Raw genomic sequence first — 16,046 nt, 5'->3', positions numbered from 1 at the left:
AACAAAAGTAAAGCGTTTTCTACCAACAAGAATGACTTTTTGAAGATTTTTTTTTTAAATTTTTTTCTTTTTTCAAAACACAAAATTTGCGCCCGAAGAAAATGGCTTCCTCTTCTTGTTTCCGACAACAATGGCGGACAAGAGTTGTTCTACTTTCAAATCTCTGTGTAATCTGTAAAAATCTTTCCTTGTTCTACTTTGAACGTACGAACATTAATATTCTGAGATATAAAGATCATTTTTTTTTTTTTTGCTTAATCTGTACATATTGAAGATCAAGTTCACTTTTTTTTTTTTTTTTTTGGTTTTTCTGCACTGCGCAGTGCGTCTTCTTCGCAGCCCGCAACTCCCTTCGGCAGTTCCATTATGGCCATTAATGGCGAAGCTTTAAGACGTTTAAAAGTGTTGCAATAAATTGCACCAAGATTCTTGAATGAAGTGTCAGCTCTCATTATATAATATATATAATATATAAAAATAAATGTGCAATTTAATTATAAGTTTACTCAAACCTTAATCTCTTCTCAGAGTTCTCTCGAATGCTGCCTACTAAATTAATGAACTAAACTGGTGCTAACAATTATAAGTTTATATTCTTAGTATAAATGAAACACATACTTCAATTTAATATCATAAAATCTCTATGCTGATTCACGTGTTGTTAGAATTTATTTAAAAGTAATTGATCTATACACGTGAGGAGCCAGGGTAAAGCATGATTTCGGTATTAAAGTAGAAAATAATATAAATATTTGAAAAGTATAATACCTTGTGGTCACACCATCAATGATGGATTATCACGTCATGAATTTTTATTTATGAATTAAATTGGCAATGAAATCTAAAATATTTACCACATTAGTCGTTAGTTATAGTGCCAAACAAATATGACAAATTGTGATGATTTATTAGTTGTATTGTCAACCGAATGTGACTTTCTCCAGTAAGGAAAGCATCTTATAGGACACAATGGCACATGAAAGCTCCCATATTTTAATGTTAAAAACACCTTTAAGATTAACCAACTTGCTATTCTTGAGCATTTTATATACATCACATATATAAATGTATATATTAACTATCACTTACACTTTTAATTAAAACAAAACACAATTTTTTTTAATTAAAACAAAATATCCCCTTCAATGAAATATATATATATATATATATATATATATATGTTCAGCTCTATAATAAGTAGTTGAGTAGGTGGAACAAGATTGTTATACTTAAATATAACGAGACTGATTTTAGTCAAAGTCCATTGCACATGAAGGTTTGCACACAGGCTCTTGCATGTTCATAACTATTGACTTTATAATGCAGTTTCTGTTCATAACTAATTTCCCAATCTATTGAAGTACAAAGAGTCAATATCGCTTCTATTGAGGCTCAAATCCGCAACTTAAGAATGAGTAACTTAGTGACACTGAACTACACGTGATTTGGCTAGTACATTTATATTTAGTAATTAAAATTAAATGAATTGGTAGTGATGAAAATGGATGGAGATGTGGGAAAGTGACAAGACAATGTGGGTAAAAGTCCAACCCGGAATGTGGGGCCACGAGTTCCAAACTCAGTTGAGGAAAACTACAGAACGGAACGGAAGGCTGCAATTTCGTACTCAAAATAAGATTATGTGTGAGCTGAGGATTGAGACACTGTTGTCTCCATGCTCTTGGGATTGTTTGCTTGTTTTGGATTGTGTTTTGTCTTTTTCCAGATGGGTTAGTGGTGAATCTGATGCTTCCTAACCCAATCCATCCACTCCATTGCCTTCTAAATGTGTATATTTCAACCTATCACTTGAAATATTAAGTTCGAACTAGGGCTGCCTCTAATTTTGGTCATTTTATAAGAAGAATATGCCCTTAGTTTAAAACTGGTCAACTTTAGGCAATGTCTAATCCCCTCCAACTCCTATCACCTTTAATAAGTATGATGTAATTACATGATATGAATTAGTACTTCTTGAATGAATTTGTGTGGATAATCTCAATGTATCATTGATATCCATACTTATTCTTGGCGAAATTATTCTACGTGGGAGAAAAAAAAAAAAAAAAAGAGAGAATAAAAGAGAAACGGCGGAAATGGAGGAAGACAATGATGGTGAAGCCCACCTCAAATGTTTGTTGAAATGTGAGGGAATGGTTTGAAAATTAAAGCATGCGGACGAAAAGTTAATGATTTTCATTATGTGGTTAGTGATTAAAAAGCAATTTTTTGAGAAATGGGTTATTATTATTGTGAGCCATTAAGGAAGGGCGTGCAGTGTATCAAGTGCTTATGTAATATTCCGTAACACACAAACTACACAAGAGATGTTACTTAACAATGCGCAGTATGTACAGAATAATGAGTTACTATTTAAGGGTATGCGATGTGTCTCATTATACTTGTATAATAGTTTGTAAACCACACATGCAATAGAAGTTATTGAAGGGCGTGCAATATGCATAGGATAATCTCTACTCTTGTGTAATCATTCGAGTGTGTGCGTGGTAAACTATGTTCTCTGCTTCTTGTAATAATCCAGGCGTAATAAACCTAGGTCTTGTATAATAGCCTATGCATCACATTGGAATATGAAGATCCTGCATTACAAACTCAACCAAGAGAATATTATCAAGAACTAAACTTGTAATCTTTAAATACGAGAATCATGGTCTATTATCTCCACGTCTTTAATTGCTTTAAGCTTATTATTATGAATTATGATGGTGGTCGGAGTAGTAGCCCTTCTTTTTAGCGAATTTTCCCAATCACAAAATCACTCATTCAACCGTCGAATTTGACTCAATAATTAAGATCGAATCATGACTGCTGTTCGACCATACTATAATAATGTCACCATGTTGATCAATATATTGGGTAGGTACTAGGTAGTCCCAATTGATTCTTGGAAGTATTGGGTATTTGGGCCGCCCATTAACATTGTACCTATGTTCACAAGGAAAGAAGCCCAGTTGACAAGAGGCCCAATAGATTCTAGATATGAGGCCCATTTTGATAACATTGGTAATCTTGGGCCTCTTGGCTTTGGGTTGGTTGCATAACTTATATGGCACTATGATTTTGTTTGCTCAAAATAATGAGGACAAATTATTTTGTAGACCGACGTCCATTTTACAAGGTGGACATGAATTTAAAATACAATGAATGACATTAATTGACCAGTTTTATTTTAGTATGTAATTATGTACCATAAGGTTTTTTGGCGATTCATGGTCTTGGAAAGAGGATACTAGAGGCGTCTATACCGTCAAACATGGTTACCATCTTCTGACTCGTGATCTCATGGGGCAAGGGGCTGGTTTGGAATTTACTGAATGGTCGAAAATTTGGACGTTAAAAGTTCCCCCTAATATTAGGAACTTCTTGTGGCGCTGCATGAGGAACATCCTCCCAGTCCTTGAGGTTTTACGTTCAAAGAGAGTGGTGGTGGGGGGTGGCTGTTGTTTTTGCTCTTCCGAGATTGAAACAGTGGTGCATCTTCTCTGTGAGTGTCCTATGGCTTGTGCTCTTTGGGGTATGAATGATGTCCTCCAAGGCTTAACTTTTCCTAGGTTTGTGGAGAGTATTCTGTGTTCTTCAAACCCTGGCCTGCTTCTGCTATATTAATGGCAGCACGGTTTTGGGCATTGTGGAAAGCACGCAACGAACAGGTTTGGGAGGGGAGAGAGTGGTCACTAGCTATGCTACAAGGACAAGTGTCAGTATTAATTTCTGCATGGCAAAATGTAAATGACGACAACCAGTGTCTTATGAATAATCCACCAACTTCGGTTCGTGATTGGGTGCCACCTCCTTGTGGAGAACTTAAATGTAATGTGGATGCGGCCATTCGTAATGGTGCGGTTACTTTCGGCGCCATCATCAGGGGTGCGGATGGTAGGTTTGTGGTGGCTCGTAGTGGTCAGCTATTGTGCGATAATGATCCTTACTTAGCTGAGGCATTGGCCGTCAAGGAGGCTCTAACTTGGATTAAGGAGCGTGAAGTGTCCCATATTATCTTGGAATCTGATTGTCTAAACTTTTGTACTGCTTTTAATTCTTCTTGTTTAGACTTGTCTTATGTTGGTCGTATTATTCAGCAGTGTAAGCTGATTGCTAGTGGTATGGTGGGCATTGTTGTTCGCCATGTTCGTAGGTCAGCGAATCATGTGGCTCACGTGCTTGCGCGGACGGCTGATTCATCTTCTGTCCTTGATGTCTGGGGATCTATTCCCCCGGTTTGTATCTCGAGTTTGCTTTGTTGATGTTATGAAGTTGCTTTGGTTTTCAAAAAAAAAAAAAAGAAGGTTTTTTGGCGATTTATTTATAGATTTATTTAGTAGATATCATATAAAATTTTTCAAACTTAGTAGACAACCTCAATAGTCTCAAACCCATTGTGAATGGATGCGTTGACTGCATCCACCACCACCTGCGTCTTCCGGCTGATAACCGCCCACTTCTTCTCCGGCGCTCCTCCGCTCCCGGCGAGATTACAGAACTCCCTCACCAGCAGAACATCCTGAGGAAGCTCCGCTTCCACGCCGTGCTCAATAGGCCTAAAGCTTTCCAAGGTGTAGAACGGCGCAGGCTGCCCTGGGAAAGGGATGATGAAGTCGTGGACGCGCAGCTTTCCGGCGGTGCCGTACGCGCAGATGTCGGAGGCCATATTGGTGAGGAAGGAGCAGTAGAAAGTGGCGACTCTCCCGTCTTTCCATTTCATAGAAGCCCCGCAGGAGAGAATGACCCCCGCTTCGTTCACCTCCGGGTCGCGCAGCGCCGTGACGGATTCCGGGAGCTCGTAGTCGTTGGCCCACAGGATCGCGCGGATGCAGTACCAGCCGGCGTCGCCCAGCGCTCCCAGCCCGTCCAGATCTGGCTTCACGCGGATGTCGTTCTTCAGAGCATCCGCGCTAAACATATACGAAAGCATGCTGTGCATCTACACATGTATATATATTATAGTCACATGAAAAATTCACCGTCACTATTAGAAATTTACAATCACTTTGAAATATTTCAAAGTTAATGTGACATATAATTATCTTGAATTACTGAGTATGACTCTGTAATGTAGTATCTTCATGGAACTTACGGATTTGAGTTGGCCAAAGCGGAGAGGATCAGAGAGGAACTCTTTCATCTTAGCAGTTCGAGGATGATGCATCCACGCGGTAGCATCCATGAACTGAACCCCACTGGCCTCACACGCCGCCAGAATCTGGTCCAGCTCCGCCACGTTCAGCGCCACCGGCTTCTCCAGCAACACGTGCTTCTTCTTCTGCGCCGCCAGGACGGCCCACCGCACGTGCAGGCCGGTGGGGAGAGGGATGTAAACGGCGTCCACGTCCGGGTCATCCAGCACGGCGTCGTAGCTGCCGTAAACTTTCGCGGTGGCGGGGCACTCGGTCTCTGCGACAAAGGCGGCAGCCTTCTCCGCCGTGCGGCTGCCCACGGCGGAGATGGTCGCGTTCGGAGCCAGCGATATAGTCCTGGCCAGATTGCGCGCCACGGTGGCACAGCCCAGTATTCCGAAACGGATTTGCCTCTGCTCAGCCATTTTTCCCGGCCACTACGCTCCACGTTGTACTTGTACATGCAGCCGCTGAAAGGGAATATTTATAAGGGGAAGAAGGGGAGCGTGTGGGGAACTCTATCTATCCCCATATAAACACGTCTTTTAAAATTTTAATAGTGGACATATTTCTTAAGGGTGTTTGGTTAATGATTATATTTTAGGTTATATAGTTCAATTTACTATAATATCCTTAATTATAGTTTTTTAAATTATTTAAAAATACTTATTAAAGTTTTAGAAATACTTATTAAAGTTTTTTAAAAATACTTAAATGTAGGCTTTAAATATGCTCAAAGCAAAACTTACTTCAGAACCTTTTTTTTTTTTTTTTTTTTTTTTTAACTGGAAGGGGGAAACCCGAAGGGAGCATACAAACTTAGTTGTTATGGTACATAAAACGCCAGTAGGGGTAGGCTGCACCATCATCATCTAGGATCATTAGTAATTCCTCAGGAGGGTCAACCTTGACATGCATCCCTCTTGGGAAATTCACAGACAGTCTAGCTAAGAGATCAGCGGCTTTGTTGGCTTCTCTGGGGACTAACTTCAAACTCCAAGCCTCTATGGACTGCGCCTCCTTCCTGCATGCTCTGAGGATATTGCATATCACTTTGTTGTGTGCTGAATCGTTCGCCATCCCATTGATAACATCGCAGGAGTCCCCTTCAAAGATTACTCTCTTGAATCCCAGCTGTGTAGCTAACTGAATGCTCCTCAACAAGGCCCAAGACTTTGCTTGTATTGGTGAGCAGTAGCCTATGTTATTGGTGAAACCTCCCAACCATGCCCCAGAGTGGTCTCGAGCTACACCTCCACAACCGGCCTTTTTTGACGTTTGATCCACCGACCCATCGAAATTGATCTTGATGGTGTCTTCATCTGGTTTTTCCCATTTATATTTGCGCCATGAGTAAGGTCCAGCCATGCTGAGTTTCCCTCTTGCCTTTGAGAAAGCATCCTCTATTTCTTTCGCTTGAGAGTTAATCCATTGTACTTTGGAAGACAGTGGCCGAGATAGATTACTGAATATCGACTCGTTCCTCCACTTCCAAATCCACCACAGGGTGATCACGAACACCAAATTGTCTTGCTGTGGGCTGCTGCTGTTTCCTTTGAACGCAATGCCGGNTTTTTTTTTTTTTTTTTTTTTATTAACTGGAAGGGGGAAACCCGAAGGGAGCATACAAACTTAGTTGTTATGGTACATAAAACGCCAGTAGGGGTAGGCTGCACCATCATCATCTAGGATCATTAGTAATTCCTCAGGAGGGTCAACCTTGACATGCATCCCTCTTGGGAAATTCACAGACAGTCTAGCTAAGAGATCAGCGGCTTTGTTGGCTTCTCTGGGGACTAACTTCAAACTCCAAGCCTCTATGGACTGCGCCTCCTTCCTGCATGCTCTGAGGATATTGCATATCACTTTGTTGTGTGCTGAATCGTTCGCCATCCCATTGATAACATCGCAGGAGTCCCCTTCAAAGATTACTCTCTTGAATCCCAGCTGTGTAGCTAACTGAATGCTCCTCAACAAGGCCCAAGACTTTGCTTGTATTGGTGAGCAGTAGCCTATGTTATTGGTGAAACCTCCCAACCATGCCCCAGAGTGGTCTCGAGCTACACCTCCACAACCGGCCTTTTTTGACGTTTGATCCACCGACCCATCGAAATTGATCTTGATGGTGTCTTCATCTGGTTTTTCCCATTTATATTTGCGCCATGAGTAAGGTCCAGCCATGCTGAGTTTCCCTCTTGCCTTTGAGAAAGCATCCTCTATTTCTTTCGCTTGAGAGTTAATCCATTGTACTTTGGAAGACAGTGGCCGAGATAGATTACTGAATATCGACTCGTTCCTCCACTTCCAAATCCACCACAGGGTGATCACGAACACCAAATTGTCTTGCTGTGGGCTGCTGCTGTTTCCTTTGAACGCAATGCCGGCATCCTGTGGGCTGCTGCTGTTTCCTTTGAACGCAATGCCGGCATCTAACCAAGTTTTGAACTGCGCCCTTCTAAATTTCATGTGGTGAGTTGGTAGGGTGTGCATCCAGACTTCTTCTGCTAACGGACAGCTGCGCAACACATGTTCAACATCTTCCTTAGTATTCACGCAGAAGCAAGACTTATCACATTCCGATAAACCCCTTCTGACCCTTAAACTGTTGGTCATAATCCTTTCATGGCGTACTAGCCAAACGAATGTTTTAATTCGACTGGGGACCTTTAGTTTCCAAATCGCTTTCCATTTCACTACTTCCGTGTAATCGGGTGTGGAGTGGAGGTCTATGCAGCTGATGACAAAATTATAGGCCGAGCTTACGGTGAATTTGCCCGAAGCGCTACTGTCCCAGCCCATGGTGTCAGTTGATTCCAAGTCGTCATCAATTAGGGTTGCCGCCAGTTTGTCTAGCTGTGATTTTGGGAGGATGTGGTAGAGTTTGCTCCAATCCCAGCCGGTGCTTTCATCCCAGTAGTCCGCTACTTTGAGGTGTAATTCCGATGACGGGATGGTTGTGGTGGCCATGTTGGCCAGCAGATAAGGGCCTAACCATTTCTCCTGCCAAAAACTGGTGTTTAAACCATTTCCAATCATGTTGATTTTCCCTTCCTTGAGAATAGGGACTGTCCCAAGTATCCCTTTCCAGACATTCGACATGTTAGTCTTGGGGCGCCATGATGAACAATCAGATGAGATAGAGTATTTTGCCTTGAGGACATTGATCCAGAGGCAATCTTCATTCTGTAAAAGTCTCCATCCCAGTTTCGATAAAAAAGCTACGTACATTGCTTCCAAGTTTCGTAGCCCAAGACCCCTACAGTCTTTGCTTCTCGTAACTGTCTCCCAATTGACAAGGTGGCTTCTTCTCTGTTCCGGAGAGCTGCCCCATAGAAAGTTGCGAGTTAATTGCTCGATGGACTTAACCACACCTACTGGTAATTTCGTCGTCTGCATTGTATAATATGGGATGGACGATAAAACAAATTGTGCTAGAGCCAGTGTTTTTCTTGAGTCTGCCATGGAATGAGGGGATGCCAAGATATTTTCCAAGGTTTTCCACTGCCGCTATTCCCGTGAGCTCAACGATCCTCTGCCTTAAGTTCGGCTGTGTGTTCTTTGAGAAGAAAAGGGAAGACTTCTGGGTATTGATCGTTTGCCCCGAGCTGGCGCAAAAAAGATTGAGGCAGCGAGTCATCTCCGTAGCTTGCTCCACTGTGGCTTCACCAAATAAGACCATATCGTCTGCAAAAAACAGGTGTGAAATGTGAGGTCCATGCCTACTCAATTTGATCGATTTCCAACAGCCATTGTTTACTGACATATTGATAATGTGGCTTAGCCTTTCTATGCACAAAACAAAAAGTAAAGGGGATATAGGGTCTCCCTGTCGGATTCCTCTTCGTGGATGAAACCAGTCTGAGGTTTCCCCGTCCCAGTTGATCGCCAACCTTGATGTTGTGATACAGCTCATTACATTCCTTCTCCATGTCTCATTGAAACCAATGTCTAATAAGGTGTCTTCAATAAAGCTCCAAGCTAGTTTGTCGTAGGCTTTCTCCACATCCACCTTCATTATGAACCATCCTCCTACAGCTTTCCTAGTTCTCATCGAATTTAGAACTTCTTGAAAAATGATGATGTTGTCTGAAATCTGCCTCCCTGGAATGAAGCTGGATTGATGTGTGCCTACCAATTTCCTTGATATGCATTTAAGACGTGAGGACATTGCCTTAGTTAGTACTTTGTAAGACACATTACATAAACCTATTGGTCTGAGTTGGTTCACAGATTCAGGCATCGATACTTTAGGAATAAGAGTGATTATAGTATCATTGCAGCCTTGTGGGAGTTTTCCCTTTGTGAAGAAATCTAGTGCAAAGTTAAGAATGCTACCACCTGTAACCTCCCATGATTTCTGATAGAATCCAGCGCTGAACCCGTCTGGGCCTGGAGCTTTGCATTGATCAGGTTCTGCGCAATTCGAAGAAGCCCAAGAGGGGCCGAGACACGATGGAGAATACGATGCCGAGTTCAATCGAAGAAGTAGTCCAAGAAACACCACTCTCTGCTGGACCCAAATCCCCGGAATCAGCACAGTGGGGCACACCGGTAGAAACACCAAATCCAGCCTGGGGAAAGGCTTCACAAGCTGACCCTATTGACACGGAGATATGCTCTGACGAGGAAGTTATGGACGAAGGCAAGAATGACCCCAATTGTCCAAGAATCCCAGTCACAAAGGAGGAGAAGGAGCGATTACGGCGTCCCTGGCGGCGTTCCCTTATTCTCAGAGTTCTTGGAAGAAAGGTTAGCTACTCTTACCTTTTGCAAAGATTACAGAAAATGTGGATATCTGAAGCCAATTTCGACCTAATTGCGTTGGATCAAGATTACTTTGTGGCGAAATTCGAGTCCCTTAGAGATTACGAATTCGCAAAATACGAAGGCCCGTGGATCATTCTGGGCCATTATCTCACCGTTCAGGAATGGGAACCTAACTTCCACCCGTACAAGAACAAGTTAAGCAAACTACTGGTATGGGCACGCCTCTCGGCTATCCCAATCGAATATTTCAAAGAAGGGTTTTTGATGAAAATTGGTAAACAGATTGGGCGCCCGGTTAAGGTGGATACAACAACGAGTTTAGTCTCTATTGGGAAGTTTGCCAGGGTGTGCATTGAAGTAGACCTCTCTAAACCACTGCTGTCGAAATTCACACTTGAGGATGAGGTTCTGCCAATCGAATATGAGGGCATTAACATGGTTTGCTTTACTTGCGGGATTTATGGCCATAAACAGGGGCAGTGCGGCAATGATCGGGCCGAGGATCCGATGAATGAGGATAACTCGAACATGGACCTTGAGCAAAATAGAGATCACCAAGCTAACAGAGAACGAGTAAGGGATCGACAGACGAATGTGCCAACTCGAAAATTTGAAGGGAATTTCGGAGCCTGGATGTTAGTGGCGAGAAAAGAAAGAAGAGGGCCAAGGAGGAATGACAATAATCGTTCAGATCAACCAAGGAATTACAACGCCCAGAAAACGGCCCCTGCCGAAATTCCGGGGTCTAGATTTGCTGCTCTTAATGGTCTGAATGAAGATATGGGAGGAACTGCAACCGATGACAGAGGAACACCAGGTTCATTCCGGTATAAGACGTCAGCTCTTCCAAGAATTAGAACCAACCAGGCGTATAACAGGCCTACGGACCAAGGGAATACTGAACAAAACCCCCCGAGGAACCAGTATCATCAGCCCGTTTGAAACAACAGCAGGGGCAGAGGTGGAAGGGGTGGGGATCCTAAGAGGGCGGCAGCTGAATCAGAACACACTATGGTTAGAGGACATAACTATGGTAAGCAAATATCAAGCACAGTGGTTTTTCAAGAAAAAGAGGATGTTCCGGAATCATCTCATAGAGCTGAGTTTGAGTTCGCGTTCAAGGAAAACCCGCCGGATACAACTCGTCGGCCTGCTGGAGATTCGGAGGGTCTTGAGACTATGATGTTTGAAAATGATGGTCGCTTGAACCATCCCGATTTGGTAATGGGCGATCGCCCGTGCCCTTGAGCACCTCTGTTTTTTTTTTCTTGATCTGTTTTTTATGATCTGCATCATATGGAATTGCCAAGGTGCTGCGTCTAAAGCTTTTAGACGCACCCTCAAACAGTTTTGTAGGAGTTATAAGCCAGATTTGGTATGTCTTTTTTAACCGAAAGTGTCGGGCGACCAAGCCAATCGTATCTGCATTAGCTTTGGGTTTAAAGAATGGGTCAGAGTTGAGGCGGTAGGCTTCTCAGGAGGAATATGGGTGTTCTGGAACCACACGGTAGAGATCCAAGTAATTAGCACACATCCACAGTTCGTCAATCTACAGGTTAAGGAAGGTAACGGCTTGCCTTGGGTGCTATCGTTTGTGTATGGCAGCCCCAACATATCCTTGCGAAGAAGATTATTTTCAGAGCTTACATCCTCTAGCTTTAGTACCCAACCCTGCTGGTTGGCATGCGGCGACTTTAACTCGGTAACAAGCAGTGATGAAGTCAGTAACGCAGCTTGTTTCAACTCGTCAAGATGTGCAGACTTCAACAATTGGATTTTCAGGGAAGGGCTTATTGACTTAGGCTTCACAGGGCAGAAATTTACCTGGATGAGGGGGATTGACTCGGCCACATTCAGAGGAGCGAGGCTAGACCGTGCTCTGAGCAATGTTGATTGGAAAATCAAATTCCCACAAGCATCAGTAGAACATCTCCCGATGGTTAACTCAGATCACTCACCTTTGCTGATATCATGCAGCCCCAATCCAGTGATCTCAGAAAATAAGCCTTTCAGATTTAATATGGCCTGGGTCACTCATGAGGATTTCATTAATTGTGTTAGAAATAACTGGTCACTTGGCAAACACCTAGAGGAAAATAAAGTGGTAATAGCGGAAGCTCTATCAGCATGGAACAGAGACACATTCGGTAATGTATTCCACAGGAAGAAACGCCTCCTAGCTAGGATTAGAGGAGTCCAACGCAGCCTAACAATCCAAGCCAGAAACGACTTATTAAAGTTAGAGAGGAAATTGAGAAAGGAGCTCCAAGAGACTCTGTACCAGGAAGAATTGATATGGTATCAACGCTCGAGGGAAGAGTGGATCACATCCGGGGACTGTAACACGAAGTACTACCATACAGCGACCTCAGTCAAGAGGAACAAAGCTAAAATTGTGTCTCTTCGGTCTCAAAGTGGAGAGTGGATCACGGAGAAAAATCTACTTCAGAACCTTTTTAATGACCTACATATTAACAATTGTCATACCATGGACCAGTGTTCATATTACATTGTGAACTCTAGTACTGTCAAAGCGGGTCGGGTTGTCCCATTAGGCCCGCCCACCGCAGACTTAATTTTTGGCGTGCTTTTGCGGGTCAATTCACGCAACTTAACCCGTCCCACACGGGTTAGCGGGCCCCGCGAGTAGGCTCGCAACTTTATAACAAAATTATTTTATTGACTTTTTTAATATAAATAAATATAATTATATATATAATTAAATATATATAAAAACTTAGTGTACTATGCGAACACAGTATACAAGTTTATATATATAAATAATTTTTTTTAAAGAGGGTGTGGCCCGCAGGTTGGCCCGCAGCCCACGCAGGCTAACACATTTTGTACATTCAGTTAACACATTTTGTACCTATAATTAACAATTTTTTTTACATGTAAACAAATACTTGATAATTGCTGACACATAATATGATAGCTACAGAGGTAGAAACTGTCAACTGTAGTTATAAGATGTGTTAATTATAGATACAAAATTTTAAGGTTATTTTTGGACCAAGATCTACAATGCAAGGTAGATCCTGGTGCATAGTATAATTTGCCACATATTAAACAAGCTTTTAAAAGACAATTGTAAACTAAGCCTGAGCCTAACAAAAAGTCTATATAAAAACTCAGACCCAAATCCAAATTTTCATAATAGACCCAAACATAATTTTCTAAAACTCGACTCAACTCGACCTATTTTCATTCCTAACTACGTTGCCCATAAAAGCAAGAAGTTGTGTTTATTATTGATGAGGGAATAAGATAATAGTGTATGTTGGACTTGGTCCACAATACAAAATTGTTGTACTATTGTCAAATGAGTAAAATATTCTTCATTTGTTTTCAAAAATAAAATAAACTAAAATAAAATAAAAATTCTTCACGCACGGATTTATTGCATACAACGTACGAATATTATTGAATATTGATGCAAGACAAGAAAACGTTAAAGGATGTGTTTTTCCCGTACGTTAAACGTTATTGATAACTCTTCTTTCCTATTTTTAATTTCTTATTTTCGATACACCCTTAACTCCTCCACATTAAAAAATTATATCATAAATCAAAGTCTATAATTTATTGCATATCTTAATTTAAAATGACACTCAAATTATGTATATGCTGTTACATTCTAATAACCTCTAAGTTCCCAAGGCCACTAGAGTAAAATTTTATGGTGATCGATCGAACCAATTAAACTAGCCCCGCAGTGCACTCTGCGACTCTTCTCTCTTATTTTTCCTAATAAAATTTCAAATATTAATTTTTTTAAAAAATAAATTTTCAAATATTAAATTTAAACAAAATAAAATAAAATCTTTATTTATTAATATAAGTTCGATAAACTACATAGACTTCTTATTTCTATTTTCTCACTTTTACTTCTTGACGTGACAAATGCTGATAAATTACGTGAGTCCTCGGTGTTGTTATATTACCTTATTTGGTTCAAGTTATGAGATTATCTAGCAATGTTATATTACCTCAAAGTTGATGTGGCGGTAATGATTCAAAGTAATGTAATTACTCTCATTTTCTTAAGTAACCTTAAATTATTTCAAGTAAGGATGACAATCTGCCCCGTCCCCGTTGGGGATCCCCATCCCCGTCGGGGACAGGGATGGGAATGAGAAAAAATTTCGGGAATACCCCTCCCCGCCCCGTCCCCGAATTATATATATATATATATGTTAGGATTTAGGAGTAATTGGCATACACACACAGTGTTTATATTTAATTTTAATTTTAATTTATTAATTGTGCTAAATGTGTTAATTGTCATATAATAATGTATTAATTGGGTTAATTGTCATATACTGGGTGTTTAATTTTAATAACTTTGTATTTGTTTAAAGGAGTGATGTATGATGTATTTGTTGACATATGAGATGCAATTTTTTCTTTATTTATTTTTTAAAAATATTAATTTTACACTTTGACTATAGGTTTTACAAGGGATGGGTTTCATTAAATCGTACCCATCTCATCCCAATAACACAAGCCCAACAAGTCATAACCAATGGCCAATATCCCCATTGGTATGTATGTATGTGTGTGTGTGTATGTATATATTTATGCATGTATATATGTATAAATATATAAGTTAGGCCTGTAGATTTGAAGGCCGAACCTAGTATATAGGTTTGGCCTATTTAGTTTAATATGATTTGGAATTGGTCCAAATCTAGCCTTTTCGTTAAACAAGCTAGGCCTAAATAGGTCTTAATTGGGCCAGTCCATAAGCCCATATAAAGGGGTCTAGCCTATTCCCATCCTTAAATGCAGGAGTTTGAAATACGTCTCCAAGTTTGTATCTTAGCTAAACTTTATTTTAAAAGTGGATTTAACAAGTCTAACGGGTCATTATGTATTATATCATGCATGTTCAGAATTTTAATATGCTTAGTTTTACTACTTTAAACAAAGGGTGGGCCAACATAAAATTGAAGCATGCATGTGTTATATTTCAACTAAAAGTCTAAACTGATAGTTGGATTGCACGTTAACCCCCTTATGTGTGTGAATCAATACTTTTGACAGGATCCAAGTAACACGTGAACCGAGGGTTGACATTGATATCAAATTGAAATATGTGCTACATTTCAACAAAAAACTAAGTCTAATAAGTTGATAGTTGGATTACACATTTATGTTTATATATTATATGCTTAACACACAAGCACTCGTGAGGGTGAAGAAACAAAGGAATATTGCAAGTGGTGATTTGAGAACAATGAAAGCTTTATTGTCTTAGAATATCCAAATAATTGAATCTTAAATAAACCCTCTCCCTAGACGTATTTATACATCCGCTTCGCACATAAATGGGTCAAGAAACAAAGGAATATTGCAAGTGAAGCGACTAGAAAACAATGAGAAATTAAAGCTTTTTATTGCTTTAGAATATTCAAAAATCAAACTTTAGATCTTCTTCACAGGGATATTTATGGATTGTTATGCCGTGGACTCAGGTTCACCTTGCAAGATGGACTTGGGTCTACATTCACATACACTATACTCTATATTCAAAATTTGTAAACTCCACATTACATGATTATATGATTATATGTCACTGCTGGAAATCAGCAAATTTCCGACCACCCAAAAGTGGTCGGAAATATCCTTAATCCGGTCGGAAACGCTTGTTCCGACCACTTTGGGTATCGGAAAAACCATCGTCGCTAATTCCGACCACAAGAGAAGGTGGTCGGACATAGCGACCACTTTCGAGAACCGTCGGAAATAAACGACCAGCAAACCAATTGGACGGTTCCAGTATTTCCGACCACATTACTGGAGGCAGCAAATTAAAAAAAATCATTTCACTACAGAGAGAATCCCTCTATAGTGAAATGAATATATATATATATATATTGTTGCAAGTTAGTAAGATATTTGTTGAATAACATATATACATTTTTGAAGCTTGAAGCTTGAAGAGAATTCATTCAGGAATATACAATTAAAAATTTAGAACAAGTCAAAATCTAAAATTCTGAAATTTAACTTTGATTCAATCTCCAAACTATTATCTGCATAGTGCCACCAACATTGTACCATATGAGGAAGTGTGCAGTCAAGCTGCAAAGTATCACAAAAAATAATAAGTTCCAACAAAAAAAAAAAAAAAAAAAA

The 16,046-nt window shown here is 40.4% G+C and overlaps 1 protein-coding gene and 1 long non-coding RNA gene across 5 annotated transcripts in view; both read right to left on the bottom strand.

Annotated features, from left to right (window-relative positions):
- Positions 1-4,319: 4,319 nt before the first annotated feature.
- On the bottom strand, positions 4,320-5,569 carry LOC116023088 (uncharacterized oxidoreductase At4g09670-like). Its single transcript, XM_031264053.1, has 2 exons — positions 5,096-5,569; positions 4,320-4,942 (listed from the first exon to the last, which is right to left on the bottom strand). Exons 1-2 carry the CDS (start codon positions 5,558-5,560, stop codon positions 4,367-4,369), a joined length of 1,041 nt encoding a protein of 346 aa, XP_031119913.1. The 5' UTR covers positions 5,561-5,569; the 3' UTR covers positions 4,320-4,366.
- Positions 5,570-15,803: 10,234 nt separating this feature from the next.
- LOC116022968 overlaps positions 15,804-16,046 on the bottom strand; it is a 3,897-nt gene continuing 3,654 nt past the window's right edge. For all 4 annotated transcript variants that reach the window (XR_004099326.1, XR_004099324.1, XR_004099323.1 and 1 more), the window contains exon 9: positions 15,804-15,992. This is a non-coding gene — a long non-coding RNA (uncharacterized LOC116022968). The remainder of the gene's footprint in view (positions 15,993-16,046) is intronic.

Source organism: Ipomoea triloba, chromosome 6 (genome assembly GCF_003576645.1).
Source record: "Ipomoea triloba cultivar NCNSP0323 chromosome 6, ASM357664v1".
NCBI lineage: Eukaryota > Viridiplantae > Streptophyta > Magnoliopsida > Solanales > Convolvulaceae > Ipomoea > Ipomoea triloba.
This window is presented reverse-complemented; position numbering and strand designations above follow the sequence as displayed.